At 37.0% G+C, this 22877-nt stretch overlaps 1 protein-coding gene across 2 annotated transcripts in view; it reads right to left on the bottom strand.

Moving 5' to 3' along the window:
* Window positions 1-3719: 3719 nt before the first annotated feature.
* The window catches only part of RCAN1 (regulator of calcineurin 1), a 40751-nt gene continuing 21593 nt past the window's right edge, over window positions 3720-22877 (bottom strand). Inside the window, exons 1-4 of one of the 2 annotated variants that reach the window (XM_085242596.1) lie at window positions 12537-12762; window positions 10265-10438; window positions 9166-9325; window positions 3720-6462 (exon numbers count right to left, since the gene is read on the bottom strand). In XM_085242596.1, the coding sequence (XP_085098722.1) occupies window positions 6299-6462; window positions 9166-9325; window positions 10265-10438; window positions 12537-12623 (585 nt within the window). In that variant the 5' untranslated portion in view covers window positions 12624-12762 and the 3' untranslated portion in view covers window positions 3720-6298. Of the gene's footprint in view, window positions 6463-9165; window positions 9326-10264; window positions 10439-12536; window positions 12763-22877 lie in introns of those variants that run through there. The other variant, XM_085242587.1, reaches the window with a different exon arrangement.

Here is a 22877-nt window from a genome sequence, read left to right on the forward strand (position 1 = left end):
ATGCATGTTATGGCATGCAATAGGCTTGACCTTCAGTACCAGAACAAGGAAGATACTGCATTTCCCTCTCAGGACAGATATAGTAGCGTGTATATTCTCTTTGCACGCTCTTCGTACCTTTGAATGAGGTACGAAGTACACACCAGTCATTTTAAAGGCAACTTTGAGAAGTAATTACTTGGCTAAACAAAGATCTCCTTGCACGAGTTGCAAGACTCATGAGATCAGAAGCAGCATTTTTAGAAACATACTTACAAGACATAGAGGGACATGGAGAATACACTAAAAACACTGAAGACCTGTCACTTTCCACAGAAGCAGATGCACTACGTACAGAGGTTTGGTCTGGTTCAATGCCGGCAGACTGTTGAACTGTTTGTCCTCACTGAGCAATGGGTATCAATTATAAACTAATGGATACCCTTGGCTTACTAAACAGAAATACTTCAGAACCTGAACCATTGCAGTCACTTCTTGCAGCTTCAAGCCACACAAGTACAGCAGGATCAAATTCTCTATTCCAGTACGGGCAAAATCTTACGAGTGGAAAACAAAGAGGTATAAAGGGCTAGGCTGTGAAACTGCTTTTGATGCCAAGTCATATATTTTTTTCTCAGCCTTCATAAAATCGATAAATTGATCGTTTACTTTTCACAGCAGAGGCCCAAACAAACCTCATTCAACTCCAATACTAGTAAAGGCCAACAATAAAAATAATTTAAAAAATCCCATGACGCTGTTAAAAGCACATTATGTAGCTGCTGCTCTTTGCATTAGTACAGCAAAAGCTCACACTGAGAAATGCTTTTGGATGAGTTTGTCTAAGCCAAAGCCATCCTGTGAATTAGCAACACTTGATATATATATTAAAAGCATTTGGATTTCACCTTTTACAATGAAAAGTGGCTGGATACAAAGGTAAAATCATTAACCATCTCCGCAAGCTTGCAAAGCATGCTAACTTTTCATGCCTTATTTTTCCCATTAATTGAGCATTGCAGTGATTATTTCTACTCTTTCCCTGCCAGGAAAAGCTTCTTTCTGTGAGCTGCTACACCCCAGCACGTACAGTCCTTGTACAAAGTGCTTTATCATCTGGACTAATCACATTTTACAGTATGCGTGCTTAGTTGCACACAGGGATACCCATATAGAGATGCACAGTTACTCAAGTACTGGAGGCAATCCTGCCGTAATATATGACATCCTCAGTGTGTGCACTGTTCGCTTTCTATGGGTTATAAAGCATAAAGAGTGTAACCGATACGGAAGGCTGTAGGCTGAGATTTTAGTTTTATCTGTACTATATAACAGCATCGCTTGATATTTAGCTCCACCTATTGGGCACATGCATGTAACTCTTCCAATTCATCGGAATTAAACAGCAACTTACTTAGACCTTAAGTCTCTGATCACACTAGTCTCTGCTCATCCTTCCCCCAGCTATTAAATATAAGGTTATAAAGCTCTCGAGACCCAGGGGAAACAAGTATATAAAGTAAGGGAGAGAGGATAGCAATAGTCAAGGGAGAACTAACAACTTCAGTATTTCCAGATTTGGACAATGGCAGCACGCATGGGAATTTGATTTGTTCCAAGGCCTGTGCATTTATTGAAGGTATCACAACACACTCTGTGATACAGGGAATTGATTACAGCTTGGCCAGAATTACAGATGGACAGCACTAGAACAGAGCACAACGATTTGCACCCACCAGTCAAAGAAATGAAGGTTAAACATGTAAATGACAGTGATAGATGCTCAACACAAAGCAAATAGTAAAGCAGATGTAATTTCATGAGAATTAACAAAGGCAAGACATCTTGGGTGATAGGTGAATATAGGAAAAGTTCATACAGCTGAGCTATGCTACTAATGGAGCTGAAAATAAAACAATTTCCTGGCACATATCAGTGGCAGGAAAATATGCACACATTCAAAATGAAGGTAGGTTACACAAAGTCAGAAATAAAATCCAAGGAGATAAAGGCTCTGCTTGGTAGATGGTATACAGCAAACTCAAATACAAAGAGAAGATGAATCCAGTCCTGCCAGATCCACTGTATTGACTAATGGTCAACTGAGCCACCTTTTTGGTCTTGCTTTACCAAAGTCGGGTAGAGTGTCCTGGGGATGCCTTGAGCATATTTTATCTTCACTATTATTGCTTGTATATTATCAGTTGTTCTGTATTCTTCTTTCTAGACATCCAAACATGAATTACTAAAGGTGTTAAGTAGATAATTTTTTTTTTTTTTCTGTAAAATGTTTCCAGAATGTATTGAACATAATCCAGAATAAAAGCAGAGATGATAGAGGAAGTGCAATAGCTAAGTCTAAGGAATGAATTTCTAAACTTAGTTTATGCCTAGAGTACAAGTCTATCTCTTGCTATTATTTCACGTTTGGAAATGCGAGAGGATTCTGGACATATCACAACAATAAAGCAAACTTCACAGATACAAATCACAACTTCATGTTAAAGAACTTGTCTTCCCAAAGGCATTCTTTCTAGTGTGACAAAACTAAACTTGACTTGGCAGGTGATTATGCTTAGAGCAAAATCCATGCTTTAACTGTTAAAATGGCATGAGAGAGTTGCTTCCCCACCCTTGACAAGTCTGGGCTACACAAGAACAACTAATACACTTGTCTAGTATTTTAAATATCAAAGTTACTATACTTGTTGCTGCTCTGAAAAGCAACGCCCTGATTAGAAACAAACCTTAGTCTTACATACTGTTGAATTCCCTTTGATAAGGTTATTGATGTAGTAATGCGTGCATACGAGCATAACCCAATGATAGCAGTGTGTATCACTAAACTGACAAGTCTTGCAAGATGATAACAGGTGGCATCTTCCAAGATTTGAGACAGCAGATGCTATCCTTAAGCAGAACGCAAATAATAAAACTGTGAACAATATATCCAAAAAAGAAAAAGAAACTAGGCATTCTGTGTAAAGCAGGATGGCTCAGTTGAAACTGCTATTGTTTGAAATTATGGAACAACTTACCTTATTTTATTAGGTCATGTAAGGATCAAGTTATTCTGGTTACTCTACGCAGGGAGTTCCCTTGGATGGGTCTGCTACTGACGAGCAGCAAAACTTTGCTATTTCAAATAGCTTCTGTTTATGGGGCAATTTATTACAGATATCAATACTTCTCAGTCATAAGTACTGAGAAGAATGATGAGCATTAATATCAATAAATCCTTTCTGCCACGAGAGGATTTCTTCCATCCTAAGGAGTAAAACTTTCAAAGCATTTGTTCATATGCTTTGCAACTCAGCACACTGGATTACTGGATAAAGCCATAGAAATGCTGACATTTTCATACTCTGAGAGCTTTAAAAATAGAATTATTCATGCTGTAGAAGAAAACTAGAAAAGATATAACAGAATGGTAAAGTGTTGATACTGTTATTAAGAAGCACATCAACTTCTGACACAGAACAATCAGTTTTTAACTGAAATATTTTGGACTATTTCATTTATTAGAAGATTCTCATACTTGCACTAAGATCATGTAAGTCACTTAAGCAGAAGGTTGGGAAGTCTTTCTCTATGCATAAATTTATTTAGTTGATAAAGATGTGACCTGGAACGATATTCTTATCAATTGTTACTTATTCAAACCAGCAATGTTTAAGAAATCTAAAGTTCAGATTGTGGTGCAAAATCTTTGAATAGTTGCATGTACAAATACCACAACATTACAAGAAGACAATAAAATATTTTAATTTAAATATGCCCCATACTATACAATTGTATAAAATACCAATACAATTAATTAAGCATTCATTTAACCAGTTTTTGTTTGTTTGTTTTTAAGAAAAAAAACAGGGCAAACAATATATTGTAGTAATAATAACAGAAGGTGACACATGCCAAGATACACAACCAGAAAAGACAGGCTGATAACTGTCTCACCATCTTTGTTTACAATTACAATCAGAAGGAGAATACACTGCAGCCATCCCAAGTCTTCCATCCATGGTTTCCAGTGTCTACCTTTATTAAGCAGATATTAGGATAATGGTCTGGGAAGATCATATTGGTATTTCTTTAACATTCTTTATTTTTAATTGAGTATTAGCACTGCTTTCTTTGGATTGCCAGGAAGCAGAACAGAAACTAAGTTGCTAATGTAAGACTAATGCAAAACTAATGCTTTGACTGGTGATCGTGAACAGACAGAAAAAGGATCAAACAGACATATTTCAACAATTTCAAGTTGCATGAAGCAACACACTAAAGTCCAGTAGCAATTTGAGAAACATGGAAAAAATTTTGGAAAGGCTTGAAGACAGTTGTGGCAAACTAACAGGATTTCTCTCCGCTTTATTTATTTTGGGGTGTTAAGAAGCAGTAGATGTATTTAGCTGATTGTTACGCATTAATAAGGCAAATAACCTTAAGCACCTTAACTTGGAGAGAGTGCCACTTAATTAGATCCAAGATAGACACCAACTGTCAGTGTTTGGTATGCCCTGTAAACTGAAACAAACAGAACAAGGTCATAAGTAAATGACCTTTAAAAGATTCCTGTTCTCTTTGGTCACAGGATATCAATCTCTGGTTTTGCTTAGTAATTTGCTTCAATAAACCACTTACACACCGCACCGCAGCTTGGAATGGCTTTGTTACACAACTTGCTTCACTAATATTTCATTTAAAAAACAAGATGTGAGTCCAAACATTTAAGTCTACGTTTGCTTCAAATGGCACTGAATTGATTTCTTTACATCAACTCCAGCTACAAAAGTCATCCTCAGACCAAGTGTGGCAAAAGTGAATCAACGCGGAACCAAACAGCTTTGATTTTTAGAAACATTTTGAAAAGCTCCAAACATCCCCTTTCTAAAAATGTTCAGTGATATTTTCCCACAGATAGCAGTTACTATCTCTTAAAAAAAAAAAAAAAAACAAAACACATTGAAGTGAAGATTTCCATTTTAAAAAAACAAATAAGAAAATACACTTCTGCCATCTTTTGCCAAACTTGTATGTCATGAGCTATTGTTTTTACACACTAATATATTTTAAAAAACCCTAAAGCTTTTCCCATGTATACCCAATACTTAAGTATGCATCATTACTTGGCGTTAAGCATTTCTAAATACCAGCTTGTTTTAGAAGCAAGGCTAAGAAAGTATATATTTATGGACATACAAAGCCAGTAGAAAAAGATACAAGTGTGCAGCTTGTAGAACAGTTCACATCGGGAATGAATGAAGAAAAGGCACTCCATCTCTCTTTGCTGTTCTACACACTGTGTGCAATTTTTCAATCCCTGTTAAATCTGTTCCAACAACGCAGATTTGCTTACTGAATAATGCTCTCATTCTCTCCAGTACCATTCTTCTCACTGAAAATGTACATTGCTGTGAACACGCAACATTAGCTTTGTTTACACATTTCAGAATACTTTTCTTTAATCCAAATGAGAAAGTTAAAGTCACTGAAGAAACGTTATCGAAGATATAAATTATTTTAACTTAAATAATTTTAAATCAACTTATTTAAACCGCTTTCCTATTGCACATTTTTTTCTACAGCTTTGCCTGACAAAATCCTACATAGGCAGTTAAAAGAGTCAAATTTTAAAAGCACAAGTTACGTAGCACCAAAGTAGGGTGCCAAATAAACTGTATGCCTGCTGAAATATGAGTGCCCATATAAACAAATATAAATATATATGTATGTACACATCTAGTAGTAAGTCCGGGATGCTGAGATAATAAATACTTTAAACAATTTCCCAGATCTCCAAAAGCATGTGAGAAACTATAGAAAATAATGCAAAGTTACTTTAGAAGACCAAGAATACACATGCACAAAATCTATTATATGAAAAAGATTTACAATTCCAAATATTTTACCTTTAAAACCACCTCTGTTATCGCTATGTACACCACACAACGACTAGCCTATTAGTTTGAGGATTTATGTGAGACAGAACACAGAAATCTTCCCCCACTGCTTTGTAACAGAAAAGCCTACAGTACCCTCCCCCAAAATGAACCCAAAGTTTGTCTTATTAGGTCTCAAAATGTCATTTTCTGCCTATCCTTCGTTCCCAGAGATCTGGGAACACGCTCATGGTATCTTTCAACCTGCAGCATTAAAAATAAGGATGAAATTTCCTTTTTTTTTTTTTCAGAGCAAACTTACTTTGGAATTTCTCCTACTACAGCTGCTGCTGTTGCCACCAAAGCTGTGACCTGCTGTTTCCACAGTAAATGTTTCCCTTGAATATGCCTACTTGTAACCCTTGAAAACCCATAGCAGTTCAGCTTAAATGGGAAGGAGTATAATCCGGTCTTCTTGTTTGAATAATTTTTGGTTTGGGTTTCTTTATTTCTTCTTCCACATCGTTTTCCTGGTCGCTTTCACATACGTGGACAACAACACTAGGGGTAGTATCAGTGGCAGCATGTAGCTCATACTTATCTCCTGAAAGTTAGAAAGTTAACAAAACTAGTCAAGAAATTTTATAGACAGGTATGAAAGACATGCTAAAAACAAAAAGGACTCATTCTTTAAATGTTATTTGTGTAAGTAAAACATTGATAACAAAAAGTCTGATGCCACAGAGCATTAGATGGTGCAGACAAGCATACTACTAACTGCCATATTTACCATCCAGAAGTGTTTAAGTTCTGTTTTCAAAGCAACAGCACTCAGCTGCTCTCTTAAAAAGGGAGTGCATATGTTATTTTTATATATTTATATATTTTATATATATATATATATAAATAACATATATGCACTCCCTTTTATATATATATAAAAGTATATATACTCCCTTTTATATATATATAAAAGTAAATATAAGAAAATATCTCTGTACAGGCATTCAAGAAAGTATTCTATATGAGCTGTCTTGAGATTAATTGGAGTGTTTGCTGTTTTGTGTTGTGGTTTTTTTTGTTTGTTTGTTTTTACAGTAAAGCATACAAAGCACTGTATCATGCAGACAGTTTTCCTTAGTGCTGACAAAACCATAGAATCTTCCTTACTCCCAAAAGCTTTTACACTTAATGAGGCTGAATGCACTTTCGCCCACTTCTCCCAGAGATGCTCTGATACTGTTCTGGCATTCTGTGAAGCAAGAGCTAGATAGCAGGCATCATAAGAGGTGAAACACTGAGATATAATACAACCAGTGTGTAGATGTGCTATGATATAAATTTGCTTGACTGCTGATTTGAAATCTGTTTTTGCTACAAGATAAATAATTGCGTCTGAACAGATGTTAAATAGGTTTAGTCTTAAGCTTAGATCAGAGAAAGAGCAAACTATTTCTTTCCTCCATTTCCCTGATCAGCTCCCCTTATTTTTTTTTTTTTTCTTGTTACTTTAGACTCATTACCTCTCAGTGGGGAAAATAATTTTCTTTAAGACCACTTCAGTGATCAGTTGTTTGAGAGCTAATGTAAGCTGCAGGCTGTGGCGTGCCAAGGCTCTAAAGTGGCCTCTGCTCTGTTTTCTGGAGGACTGTAGGAGGGGGAAGTGGCAAGAAGAGCAGTTCCATAGAGAAAGAGACGTAGAGCCTTAAAAGGCTCAACATTCACAATATATGTGAAAAACCTCATGGAGAAAGGGATCGCAGATCTGCCAGTGAGCTTACTGTAATGCATGTTAATAACATAATTTGCAGGGGAAAAAACAACCAGTTTTTTTTTTTTTTTTATAGATTAGCAAACTTTTAAATATTTAAGACATATCTATTTCTTCCTGGTATTACCAAAACTTGAAAGCAGCAAGCATCAAGCAAGCTCTGAACATTCATAAGATCAGCAAGCTGTAGTGCTATTTATTTATTCCAAGCGCTTCATCAAAAACAACTTTTATTCCCATGAGCACTGTCTTATGGGATTTCTGTTTCAAAAACAGATTTCATGAGAATAAAATTTAGGATGTCAGAACTACTCTTGATGGATGGTTTCAAATAAGCATATAACAAATAATAAAGGCTCACATGCTTCGTTTATATGCTTCTGGATAACCAAATGATTTTTGGCAGTATTTGATACCCTTACTTCTAACTGTGATATTTCTCCTATAAAACATTCTTGCCATTATAATTCATATATTACTTAAAATGTGGTACTTATTAAAGATCAGCAATAATCCATCAGTTTTTACCCCAGTATAAACATAGATATCTGTCTCTCCACAGACTTTCAGAGTTCAGAAAAATTCCCTTGTGGTCTGAGTCACATTATTTTCATTAGGAACTGCAGATTTCACCTGCATGCAGTCACACTGCTACACAAACAAGTTACGACTGCAGTGTTGATGCATGAGGAGCTACAGCTTCTTTCCCATCCTCTCCCTCTCCTTCCTACTGATGTAATAAGATGCGATCCCTAAGCTGACAGGCATAAAGAATATTACAGTAAAGTGATACTATAAACTATAGTAGGAGTATCAAAGATACAATACAAACTAACCGTAGCCATTTGTTCCCTCTCCTAAACCCAAAAAGACAGTTGTGAGCAGGTCAAATCAGATTTGTATGTTTTCGGAAATTAGATTTGTACCAACTCTCATTCCGTAGCTTGTTTTAACTGAGATATAAATCAAGGAATGTGATCATATTAATCCCTGAACCACCCTCAAAATGAATTAGTTTAGCAGAATGTTATGTATAACTCATGACTACTTGGTTTAAAATATGGGTACCTATCTGTGGTGCTATGTATTTTTAATAAATTGATGCATTAACTTTTTACATAGTTGAAATGAAAAGCAACTAATGAGATAGAAATAAATGGTAGTAAACAATTCAGATGCAGAGCTACACAACTGTTAACTGTTTTACTGTCCTCGTCTGATAGAGGATTTTCCTATCCCTGCAGAAGGTGTGCAACTACCCAGCTTCCTCTAGTTTTAGGAAGTTGCTTTTTGAAAATTGTGATGAACAAGCTAATATATTGTTGAAGCGACATTCCTGCTGTTTGTAAATCTCAAAACACCACATTGTTGAGGCCCAGGCCCTTCAAATGATCCTGTGGAGTTACAGTGTGTGTAAGATGTTTATAGCTTCCTTTTTCAGATATTACTAATGTAATTGCTATGCAGTAATTCATTTGGAAAAAATCTAGACATTCATTTTAAAACGCACATATTTGTGCTTCTAACGCTTCTTACCTGGTCCTAACTTGGAAATAGCATATAAAAGGTCATAGTTAATCACAGGGGTAGCATCTTCTACTTGCTTCCAACCGACAGGTGGAGAGGCGGGAGGTGAAATCAAGAACTGTTTGTCTGGATTTGGTGGTGCCAAATGCGAGCTTCCAATGTGTAAAGTCTGAAAAAAAAAAAGCGTTAAAAGACCAGAGCTATTCCACCGTCATCAATGAATTCATTATTAATGAGGAATTTTAAGGTTTGGATTAGATGTTATGCTGTAACAGGCACTCAAGGTGGCAGCACGTAACAATAGTATTGAAGACAGCTATATGAAAGACCCAGTGTACAAAGTACAGACAAGTCATCACATCCATTTACTCTGATGGAACATGCAATGAAGTGTGCGCATCTGCATCTTCTCATTATGAAGTTTTATAAAACTTTCACCAGAAAGTATCTGCCCTTAAAATACTGAAGTAGGAGGAAGCTGGATATGGGCTTTAAAGGCAAATGGTGTTGAAACTTATTACCACAAGTGAGAGTGGTGAGAATTCTAGAAGGTATATAAATAAACTGGCTCCTTCAGGACTGTCCCTAGGGACATCTGAAACAGACACACACAGGTTAATTTTCCCATTAAATTTACGGAGGAAAATACATAGCAGCTACCAAAAAGCACCCAGATTACCACATCTTAAGCAGCAGATGCTAGCCAGTCCTAGAGCTGCACTGAAGGCAATCTTGAAGTACAAACTATCTGCAGTAGTGAGAGCCAGCTCAACAGGTAGGAGTCCTCAACATGTGCTTCTACACTTTGGATTCCCTTACATACTATTTGAGCATTTTACTGTGTGTGTACTGCTGCCAAATACACTCGGCTTCCCCCACCCAATGGAGTTCTATCTTTAACTATGTTGATTACTATCATCTATTCTCTTTCCCCAAGGGTATCAAACCAACAAAGAGAGATAAGTGCAAAGTATGCTACACGTAGCTTTGGAACAACCTAATCAAACCAAAAATTAAGTGTTCATTAACATGACTGGAGACCTGTGGAAGCTTACCACTATTTAGCTATGCTTCAGTACACTGCAAGGATAATAACAAAAAGACATACCTGAGCAAAATACAGTTTTATTTCCTTTCCAAGGAACTCTGTCTTGTGCAGCTGGACTCTTGCATCTGCCGCAGATAAAGGGTTACTGAAATTTATTCGTACTCTTTTGAAGCTCTTAAAATACTGAAAGGTGATATCTCTGTCATATGTTCTAAACAGCGATTCAAATTTGGCCTGAAAAGAAAGGACAAGAAAAGTCAACATGCAACATTGTGCATTTCTGTGAAGAAACACAGACATAAACTGCATTGCTAGAAGGAACATACCAGTGCTCTTTAAGATTAATATCATTGTTATAGCTTAGGTTTCTTTCTCTTATTATCTATTTATTATTAATTTTTCTAACCTATCACTTTTTGTAGTAGCTTTTCCATTCCTTATGAAAAAATAGCTTATTATCAATAAGTGTCTTATTTAGCAGCATAACAGAAACAGTAGTACTGCTAAGGTGTTGAAAAGAAATGCTTGCCTTACAAAATTAATATTGAAAGGCTTGGAAAGAGTCTGCCAAGCACATCTTTGTCTCAGTATGCAATTCTCAAGGAAACCAATGCAAGACTTTTAACAGAAAAAAAAAAAAGGAAAAAAATCCTATTTGCACACTAAATGTAATTTTCTTCAGTGACTCAGCACACATAATAAAGGTCATGAACGTTGCCTCTTATAACAGCTGTTGCTTTCATTTAGGAAAACGAACGTTAAGAAAATATATTATTACTGAATACAGATTTAATAGCCTCTTCTATTTCTGGAGCTCAATTCTAAAAAAGCTCCTAACTACATCTTCTAAAAAGACCTAAGCACTAACCGCAGAGCTTCTGAAAGTCCTCTGACACATTCTGAGTTTTGACTGCGTTGTAAGTATAGGAGTCAAACCAAAATCTCATACCTTTACAGAACTGCAGCTGACAGGACGTTGCTCTCCTAACTGCATGAAAAGGCTAAAGATGACCAACAGCTGGTCATGTCCTTGTTGCATTGGATGTTTGTGCTTCTAGGGCACCTGTGCAAACTTGACTTAGATTATTTTACTTTTTAAATAAATTTATTTATTTGAGGATGCCAAGTCAAAGGAGGAAGAAGTGCAGAATGTTTTGAAGCTGGCATACTCTTGGAAAGCGCTTGTGTTCACATTAGAACACAATCAGTTACAGTGGTGGAGATGGATTGAGTATGCTGGTATTTCTGGTATTTTCTCTTCATAAAAGCTTGCTGGAAGTTGAACATGAAGCTAAAATATGCAGATATATAGAACTGCATTACCTCTTTTTTTTTTTTTCCTGTTTCATTTTGAATTAGTAGGCAAAGCAACAGATTACATAAGGGGGCAGTGATTTCTTCAAAAATTTCATTTTCCTTTCCAAAGAGTTCTGTTCCACAAACTCATCACAGCTAAATACATAAACGCTATATTCCAAAGATATATTAAAACTAGAGCTGTCCTACTTCTTGTTGAGCCATATTTAAGATCCTTCAAAATGAGATCTGATTACAAGATCCTTTGTAGAGAAAGCCTCTATGAGTTAGCTTCCTGTACTGGAAAGACAGCTAGAAGGAACCATGAAAACTAGCTCTCCATTTCTAAAGACTTACTCATGTGTTACTTAGAAAAAAAAAGAAAAAGAAAAAACAAGTAAAACAAACCCAACTTCAACACATTCAATGTTTTACCTCAGAGAGAACCATAAGAGTTTTGCAAAATCTTGCTTCTTAAAGTGTGGGGATTCGATAGGTCATAAATATCATACAAGCAGTAGGACATTGAACAAAATGTTATTTTTGTCCTTGAGGTATCTTAGCAGTCAACAATTCTCTGTATCAGGACTGTATTACATTATATTCATTCTGATCAGTGAAATACAGATCCAAGAGAAGTTCTTAACAGTTCTAAGATTATTAACAAATATGGTGCCAAACAAAAAAGAACACATGAGAAAGTGTGGAATGTACTGTACGTTATAAGAACTTTACTACCAAGATCGTAATCCAAGCATTGCTGCAAGCACATGAAAGTGAAGAATACACTATTCAGACAAGAAATGTCTGGAGTTCAACTTCTGATCTTTTTCAAAACCACACAGCTTAAGATCTAATAACTTCCAGAGCGAGATTCATTCATATCAAAGCATACCATAGCACCAATGTAACATTTTCTTGTAAGTAAAAAAAAACAACCTCTCAAGGTAAGCTATATTCTAACAATTACGAAACAGTACCTACAGACTTTAGCACTGTGGTAGTCTATATAAGTAGAGCAAAAGAGAAAGCATACCCTTGTTTCTGCTTGATTGAAGACATCGCTATCTGCCACACAGGCAATCAGAGAACTAAAACTGTAGTTAAAATTTCTAAAATGCATTCTGTGCTTTGCTAAAGCGATCCTTGCTGTTCAGCAGAAACCAATTACTTTTAAGGAAGCTGTTGGTTCTGCAGGCAGCGTTTATAAGGGAAACAAGTCCAGCCCCTCTGAAGAAAAAAAAAAAAAAAAAAAAAAAGGAGAGGTTTCAGAGCATCCTGTATGTGACAGCGAATTCCTGAACAAAGTCCTGCATGCTTTGAGGCAGTCAGGAACAAAATGTAAGCTTCTACTGGAAAGAGGTGACGTCAGCACATTAGTCAGCTTCCCTATGCTAATTATCAGCGCTCGGGAGGATGGAAAAAGCAGCTGAGGTTTGCACAGCAGCTGCTTTATCAAGCCTCTTGCAGCATAGTTTCCACTGGTAGTAATTCCATTCAGCACTCAGACAACATGCTCTTCATTGGAATGGGACAACCCATCTTAAGATGGAAAATGTTACTGCTAAAGGACCAAAGTCTAGAGTAATAGGCTGTAATTAGCCAGGAGGAAAATTTCAAGACTTCGGAATGGAAAACAAATCCCTCAGGTCAGTAGCTTTTAGTAAATTTTGGAAAAAAATACACAGGCTGAAACTTAGAGATTAGGAGGGGTTCATTTGGGAAAATATTTTTTCCCCTTTACAATGAGAATTCGTTTTGAAGCTTTCTCCAGTGCAACTAGGTGGATTAGTTTCCACTCCCACTTCAATAAAAACTCAGTCTGAGCCCCATGAAGTGATGTTTATTTTTTTTTTTAAAACCAAAGCTTCATCAGAAATCTACTGACAGGGTTTTAAAAGACAACCTGAGCTACATCACAGCAGTTCCTAAACATCTTCTGGTTTAAGAATTTGCATCCTGGCTTCAGAATGTTTCACAAGAAGTAGCAAGAACAACTTATAAAAAATCATTACAATTCTGAACTAGTTCATTACATTTAAACTGAAGTTTTTACAAACCGTTTGGAACCCTACCACATAGATTTAGGTCAAAATTTATAATAAAATCAAGTTTTAAGTGCATTTAGTTCATTTGACTGTAAAATGAGGTTATCACAGAATCCTATATTTTCATAAAATACTTGCAAACAATAAGCAGTTGTTAATTTTAGATCTTATTTTATACATATTTAATAACGCATAATTATTCACACAAATAGCCTTCTTGACATCCTCAAGCTTTACTTACTTGCTTGAAGCTAAAGATGGTTACTGTGCCATAGGCCAAAACCCCTGTTTAACAGTCAAATTATCTGCTAATGTATATAAGCTGGCATATCAACTACCTTAGTGTGAAAGGTAGTGGGCTTCCTTAGAAACCCATAGTTTAAAATAAGCTCAGCTCCAGAAAGAGGCATTAAGAAGAACAATGCAACATCTAACATAGATGCCATCAGGGAGATTAAACTCAAATCCTAGAAGAAAGTAATAGATAATAACAAGGATCCTGAGCTCCTAATGTACTGGCTGCCTGATAGACAGAAAGAGGGGAAGAATAAACAATTCTTTCCCAAAGCTCACTAGAAGATGGGATGCAGAGTCTAACATGCAACCCAACCATTCTGAGATTTGGATGTGGCACACGTACAGGGAAAACTGGTTTGAGTTCCCAAGATCACCACCTGTACTCAGAAATGCATATATGTAAGGATTCATAAGGAGCCATCATACCAAGATATGAACTACCTGAGGTAACACAGAAAATTATGCAGAGCATTTCTTGAATCCTGCCCTTGCCCTGGAATTAGGTCATTAAGTGTCCTGAAGACTTTGCAAGTGGAAGCACCGAGCATGACTCCATAGACCAGTGGTCTGGATGCTCAACGGGAAAAGATGGCCATGAATCATTTGGGCATACAAGGAAACTGAAAATAGGCTTTCCACATCATGAGGTGAATGCTGTCTGATAAGTAAATAAAGAAAGTCCACGTGTGACCTGATGAGGAGTCAGAGTCACTTGACACACTCTGAGGCTACCTAGCTGAGTGTATTTTGTGGGTGGTGGGTAGAAAGAATGTTGCTTTTGAAGAACCTCACTGGACCAACACATGATGCAGTTATCAAGCTGCTCAACAGAAGCAAGCCTCCAGGAAACTCACTGCAGACCTTTATAGCAAAGAGTGTGAAAGCTTCCTAGCAGTTCTGTGGTTAAAGTTCTTTAGAAATCTTATCATGGACGCTACTTCAAGTAGAACAGGTAGATTCTAGGTACGTACACCTCTTAATTCCAGATTTACATTTGAGTCCAAATCCCATGAAGAATTAAAAAAAAAAAACAAAAAAAAAACCAACCCACAAGCAGACTGCTACATCCAAGATCAACTACATGCTACTAAGGCATGAGTAAAACAACTTTACAAGTCTTCCTAAAGCCATTTTTTCAAATCTAACCTCATAATTTAAAATAGGACTATAGCTGTAAGTTGTGAGTCCACTAGAAGCCAAGAGTCAAAGTTACAAAACCACCATTACAAAATCCTGACTGTGTTGCAATGTTTCTTCTGTGTTGCTCACGTTCTGTAACATTTGCTAAACCCACATACTAATAAATTACCTGGAACAAGAACATTGCAAGACTATCAGCGCTTGGGGATTTATTGTTCTGATGCTGCCAGAGTAGTATTTTTTTCCTCCTTGAACTTCAGAGAGCTTGCTACTTTGTCTTCTCTGAGATTCCCTACTGACCTCATGACTATAATACAGAAAAGAGAACAAGGGTAAGATCACCTGCTTAAAGATACATGCCTTCATCCAAGTAACAAATGAAATATTCGATACTTCACTGGTGCAACTGAATGCTGCCGTACTCAATGATGAGAAATGAAATGAGTAAGATTAAGGTGAAGTGACAGCACAGTTGGCCTCACAGCTCACCTTTCCTTTGAAGGGTACAGACTTTGGAACTTAATTCTTCAAATTTGAGCTCTGTCTCTAAAAACTGCAGAGGAGAAACTCGCTGAAATATTCCCTAATCTCAATAGCTCCTGACAGATGCTCCATTAGTAGCACATTCCAGGCAGAGAAATTTGACAGTTTGTTTTTGGGTTCGTTTTCTGGGAGAAAGGAAAAACAATGATTGAATGTCGTAATTAGTTCTATAATTTAACCTCCACTTGAAATAAAGTAGGTAAGGCATGACAAAGAAGGAAATGAGACGAAAGAAATAGAAAAAAGGCAAGTCACAAAAATGACTGGTTGCTGCTGATACATACATCAAAGCAACAATCCAAGAAAGAAAATTAAAATGAGAAGAAATACACTGGTAACTGTAAGTGAACAAAACAACCACCTCACAGGTTATAAACCAGAATGTAGACCATGCTTTTCCCTCATCACTGGCATACTTCTTCAATTACCCTTGGCGGTTGCTCCTTTTGGAGTCCCTGTACTCCCACTATATATACTTGCTGATCCCCTGCTATCAACATACAGTTTCTATTTCTGTCTTCATGTTAATTATCTTGTCTTCACCCATATTTAGGGCAGGGATAAACATCCTGAAGTTACTTAGGATGAATAATCATACTTGCTGGTTTCATCTTCCTAGTAGTTGGGAAAGGAGAATGATGGGCAGACAGTAAACAAGAAACTTCCTATACAGAGAAGTCTAGGGTCAGAAGTTATTCAAGAGACCTAGCCTATACTGTTCTGCCAATGAAGGAATAGGAAGGCCATATAACTCTGTGCAACAGAACCTAAAAAGCTGATAAACATTCCTTTCTATAACTTAGCAGCAATCTAAAGCTTGGCTTGAACACAAATTCAGGTAAAAAGGAGAGATCTCCAGAAATTAGACCCACTGAAACTACCGGTGAGCGTGTGTCCTCAACAGTGTATTTTTCCAACCCCCTCTAAGCATACTCTTCAAACTAACAGAGCAGTCAGGAAATGCTAACATTCTCCATGGTCAGAAAACCTCCATTTCCCTCTGCCCTTCCAAAATTAAGGATTCGAGAAATAGGTTATTATTCTAGGGAAGCTTTTTTGTTTGCTCACTTCATCTTTTGTTACAGTTTTGTTTGGAAAATTACTTGATGAGCAAGAGCACAGATGAGCACAGGGTCAGCTGGCCCACCCGAAAAGCCAGTATTGAGAGTAGTGAGTTAATCCACTTGTCTTAAGACATCTGTACCATTCTTAGTCTCATTGTGCTATCCAAAAATAACAAAAAAAAAAAAAAAAAAAAGAAATCTGCCAACCCCACTTCCTCCTAAACAAAAAATTTTCCACACGTGAAGACTGAAAGGAAAACTGCACGATTTCTTTTTGCAGGTCCAACAGGATTTGTTATCAACTAAAAATAACTGGCAGATCACTCTGTTTCTCTATAATCCTCCCCAAAATCCTTACTTGAGGCCGAATGCTGGAGACTGACAACCTTGATGTCTAATTCGGAACACTAAAATGGCCGCACACCTACTTATGTAATCAAGCACTAACCCAGTCCTTGACACAGCTGTACGAGGCAAATCCAGATCAGAAACAAATGTAATGTGCAAGAAAGGCAGGGAAAAGGAGGGAGTTAGATTTATCATACAACAAATTACAGACAGTTTCTTCTGCTTTGTGATTAAGAAAAACCTGAAGTTATTCCACAAACCATACTCATTGTTCCACTCATTTGTGACATTATCAGAAAGGTATCACAGGCAAGTATATACATCGAGTAGTACATTAGTAGAGAAATACTCAAAAATGAAACAAAAACTCCAGAATAATCAGTATTGTAAACTGCAAAAAGTATTTGCAAATATATTTACAGAAAAGAAATCACAGAGAGCAGAGCAATACAAGTACACGGACTGGTTTTCCAAATTACACAGAGCTATGTGAAGTGTATTAAATCAAGGTAACACCCACACAGTGACAAAATGGAAAAAGAGGCATGAAGCATGGAGCTAAGACTCATCATCAGCTCCTCTCATTAACTTTGTTTTTATTGTGGAACAGCAAACACATGACCATTCACTATTTCATATGTGAATAAGTATTATAGTCACAATTTCCAGCCATAAAAGCAGAGACAAAAATTTGTGCAGCTTCGACATTTAAGCATCTATTACGGCATCTATATCATGCCATATAGTAGGGTACACAAGGGAAAAACCCATTTGTCTTCACTACAAGTTATGCCAAGCACCATATGAGGAAGCCTTAAATAAATAAAAAAAAAGTATGAAATGGCTACAGAACTCTGAAGTGCTGGACAGTATTTTCAGACAGAAAAAGCAACTTTTCAGAAATAATCCTTGAATACTTGTCACAGAGCACTAATTCAGCACAAGCATCAGTACCACATTAGGCATGTTAGAGCAGATACTTATCGCATATAGACAAGGCTAAAAGCCACTTGTCTGGGTGTAACGTCACCTATGTTTTGGACTTAGCTGTTCTGGGAAAAGCTTTTCTTCTAAATAGAAGACACAACAGAAGACTGAATGACCATTTTTAAAGATGTTAAGTTCCAGTACTTGAAGGGAACTTAGAAGCAGGAGGGGGACCAAATTTTTGTATGGTCTGATAGGAAAAGGGGGAAGAAATTGTTTGAAGAAATTCTTTCCTCAGAGGGCAGTGAGTCACTGGCACAGCTGTTCAGAAAAGCTGTGGTGCCCCATCCCCGGAGGTGCTCAAGGCCAGGTTGGATGAGGTCCTGGGCAGCCCTATATCCCCCCCCTTCCCAAATAGGACAAAGTTTGGTTTCAAACTGTCAAAGCCAACCTTCATAAAGATAAGCTGTTGCTTAAAAATGAATTAAAGTGTCTGAAAAAGACTGTTCAAACCAGTACGTGTTTGGAGAAAAGGAGATGCAAGAAAAAAAAAATCGTTAAACTAGAAGTGAAAACAACACAATGAACCTTTAATCAAGACAAGTGTCAATAGGATTATTCTCAGTCAGATGCTGGATTGCTGATTTGTTTATATTTAATTAGAAAAGGGGAAGAAAAAGTAAGAGGGACAATCCAACCTAAGTCATGGAATCAGTGCGCATGTCACACTAGACGAAGCCAACTATGGAAAGAGAAGGGCAGGAAATCCTTAAGCAACTCATCCATTTTTCCTTAAACTTTTTGAGGGCTTCTATAAATATAGGTATCTATATAAATCTTTTCCTCAGAGCAGAGACTAAAAAAAGCAGGAAAAAGGAAATAAATATAGATGATCTTTGGAGAATTTCAGCTGAAAAAGAACAAGGACTTTTAAAGCAAAGTGTATTAGTAAATCAAGTTTGCATATTACAGAAAAAGTATCTATAAACTATTTACAGCAGAAGGAAGCTATTAAAAAAAAAAAAAAAAAGCCCTCCCTTCCCCCATCAAAAAGTGCTATCTCCTAAACATTGGGCAACCATGAAGTAAAGGAAGCGTATTCTTCCTGCCACTATAACTGGGAAAAGTCACCAACAGACTGCCTCAAGGTTATTTATTTGAGTACTAGCGTGAGAAAAAAAAAAAAATTCTAGACACTAATTAATGGATAGGTGGACTTACAAGATGAAACAATTCAAGAAAGTAGGAGACAGACAAGCTATACGAATCTGCTTCTAAAACAAAAATGGCATCTCAGTTAATTATTTCGAGTGTGGGGGCACCTTCTGAAGATGAACACTTTGCTTTGTAAAAAGGGAACAGCTGTAAAGTTATTTATAAGTTAGATTCAGTAGAGGGAGAGCTCTAGGGGACAGGGCACATGCTTACTGTTGGATTCATGCATTCTTTGCACGTCACACATACTCTAACAGTTACCACAGCTGGAGTGCTGCGACGTTGCCTCTGCATACTGCCCATGCAGTACAGTGAGCTGAGGGGCATTAAGGAAATTTTGGTGCTGGGCTTCTACACTGGTATCTAAAACAAAAACAAAAACAAAAACAAAACAAAACAAAAAAACAGGCTTAAGAACTTAACAGAGACCAAATTTTGATGAAATGAACCCTTTAATACTAGCTTTAAGATATACATATTTTTTAATGACGCAAGTAGGACTGTATTAAGCAGCTGGAAAATGAAGTGATGAGGAACAGAAGTTCTCGCATAAAGATAATCAAGAAGGTAGAGCTTATGAGAAAGAAAGTATATAGACAGAAATATAAAGGAACAAAGTTCTCCAGATATTTCTCAAAGTAGGCTGTTACTGGATCTGTTACTGGATCTTCCCTATTACAGTTCAATCCCACAACTCAGAATATTTTATTCAAGTCCTATCAAGCTGAAGTCTGTACGGTTCATCCAGCTGTCTTGCTAGGAAGTACACACCTTCAGAACTGCTGCCTTCCATCCACGAGTTGGAAGAAGCATGCACAACATAAAAGAAAACTGCCAACAGAGCACTGAACCTGAATTCAATTTATGATTTTTAAAAAACAATCCAGTAAGTTGGAATCTGTTTTTATACGAGTCTTACAAATACAGTAAGATATATCTTGTAAAATAGGAGTTTTTTTTTAAAAAAAATTCTGAGTTAATTGAGCAGGGTTATGATCCAGATTTAAATATCAAAGGCTGTCTTTTAAATAGTTGTTTGGTTTTGTTTTGTTTTTTTTTCCCCTGTGTGTAATACATTCATCAGAATAAAACTTTCCTATCAGCACTTTATTCTTTTTAGTACCACTTCAGGAAAAAAAAAATTGTCTGGTTCTCTAGTTTTACGAAACACGCACTGACCATCACATGATGCACATGTGCATCGCATGTGGCCAAGAAGGCCAACGATATCCTGGGGTGCATTAAAAAGAGCATGGCCAGAAGGTTGAGGGAGGTGATAGCTCCCCTCTACTCTACCCTGGTAAGGTCATTTCTGCAATACTGTGTCCAGTTCTGGGCTCATCATCTTGAACAGAAAGACAAGGATCTCCTAGACAGAGTCCAATGGAGGGCCTCAAAGATGATGAGGGCCTAGAGCGTGTCCCTTATGAGGTAAGGCTGAGAGTGCTGGGACTATTCAGCATGGAGAAGAGAAGGCTGAGAAGGCATCTTACCAACACTTACAAATATCTAGAGGATGGGAATCAAGCAGATGGAGGCAGGCCCTCTTTGATGGTGCCTGACAACAGCACAAGGGGCAGCGGGCACAAAGTAGAACGTTGTAAGTTCCATCTAAACATAAGGAAAAACTTTACTGTGAGGATGACAGAGCACTGCAACAGGCTGCCCAGAGAGGTGGTGGAGTCTCCTTCTCTGGAGATATTCAAAACCCACCTGGACACTTTCCTGTGCGACCGGCTGTAGGGAACCTGCTTTAGAAGGGGTTGGACTCTATGGTCTCCAGAGGTCCCTTCCAACCCCTCCAATTCCGGGATAACAAGGACGATAATGCCACCGCATCAACTGAATATTTTCTAAAACAAACCAAAGCTTCTAAGATACTTTTATATAGAACATACAACGTGAGATAACAGAGATGATCATAAAAGACAATTTTGAGAAGGAAAAAAGACAAAAATTGATCTGTTATTCTCATTTGTGTCATCATCTACTTATTTGTTCTCCCTATTCAACATCAAAATCAAAAGTTACCATGAGACACTGGAACAAGTAGCCTAGTGAGGTTGAGGATACCACTTCCCTATAAGCATTCAAGGGTAGGCTGGATGGGGCTTTGAGCTACCTGTTCTAGTGGCAGGTGTCCCTGCCTATAGAAGGAGGTTGGAAGTATGTGATACTAAAGGTCCTTTCTAACCCAAACCATTCCATGATTCAATGATTACAAAGCACAAATCATTGCATATTAAAGATCCACAGTTTAAGCAGCCTAACTACTTTTTTGAGCAATCTAAGCAAAATCTAGTTTTCAAATTGTTTCTGGCACAGCCAGATAGTGTTTCAAAGGTTTCTGAATCTACAAACAATGATCTCCATAATAATTATTTCCCATCAACAGGTTAGATTGAATTCCAAAGTTATTTAATGCTAGAAAACTCTGAACCCAGCTATCATTTCTGCTGATGACTTTGCTGTTAGTAGCATGCTAGTCCTTGTTTCAGCATGACTTAAAACATTAACCTTACTCTTCAATTTCAGAATGCAGTAAAATATAACATAACCTACAATATAGTAAGTGAAAATTTCAAAACAAGTACAGCCCCTACAACCTGGTAGGGGAAAGAAAACCCAGTCAGTCCAATCTGACTCAACTCAAATTGAACTGGCGTTTTTGAGACGCAATGAAACTTCCATTATCACATTTGGGAAATCAAATCAAACCACTATGGCTGGTTCAACAACAGCATTTTATCATCAAGTCTACCTATACTTTCTTACTGTGAAAACAAACCAACAACTAGGAATTTAGCAGCCTGGAGAATCTTCCAAAACCAACACACACTCCTTAAAGTTAATAGAAGTTAAAAAAAAAAAAAAAAAAAAAAAAAAGGAAGAAGAAGAAAAAAAGGCAGCTTGGACCATTGCTGCAAGCAGAATTTTGCTTCCCGTCCCACTCTGCTACACAGCAAGATGCTACTTTTACTCAACCTGTGGTGTTTCTTAGCACTATTCTTGTGGACATTTGAGAATTTGGGTATAGTCTTACAACCAGACATAATACACCAATGTCATTATATGTACTCCCCCTCACAGATAAAGCACAGCTGACTCAAAATCTTCAACAGCTATTATTATTCTTTGATGCCATTTGTTGAAGTAGCATACTGGATTGCCTGTGGTCCATTACTTTATAAAGTGCTTTTGTTTGAATAAACAGGTATTGGTTTGGAACAGTTAATCAGTCTTTCCTCAAGAGATACCAAAACATGTAAAAAAGTTTTGTTTCATCAATAATTCTTTAAAGCTACCATTTCTTTTCCCTTTATTTAAAATTACTTAGCTTTCAAATAGATGTGAATTGCAATCTAAACTGGCTTCAGAAACTGCCAGTTAACCTACTGCTTTTCTTGATCTTAACTCAATAACTTTTAACATTATAGAAGGAAAAAACTTGACAGGAGGTTATCTGCGTCTATTTCTATTGTTTCAAAAGGAAAATAAAGAAGAAAACCTGCTCAAATTAGTTCAAACAGTTTGTAATCCCATTAAGACTGAAACTACAGATTATGTCCTGAAGATGCCTGTCCTTTCAGCAGAAGGCATCTAAGATTTTGAAAACCTATGTGGTGTATCAGCTATGGACGTCAGTAAGGTTTCTACAAAGCCAAGTGCTGAACTCAGCCATTTGTCTGCACATAGAACCTATCCTCTCTACAACTACTCCACTGGTGTATAAAAAATAAAAATTCAAATAACCCACTGATTATTTCTTTTACTTACAGATTCCAAAAGCATTGC

This window comes from Meleagris gallopavo, chromosome 1 (assembly GCF_905368555.1).
Source record: "Meleagris gallopavo chromosome 1, MGAL_WU_HG_1.1, whole genome shotgun sequence".
Lineage (NCBI taxonomy): Eukaryota > Metazoa > Chordata > Aves > Galliformes > Phasianidae > Meleagris > Meleagris gallopavo.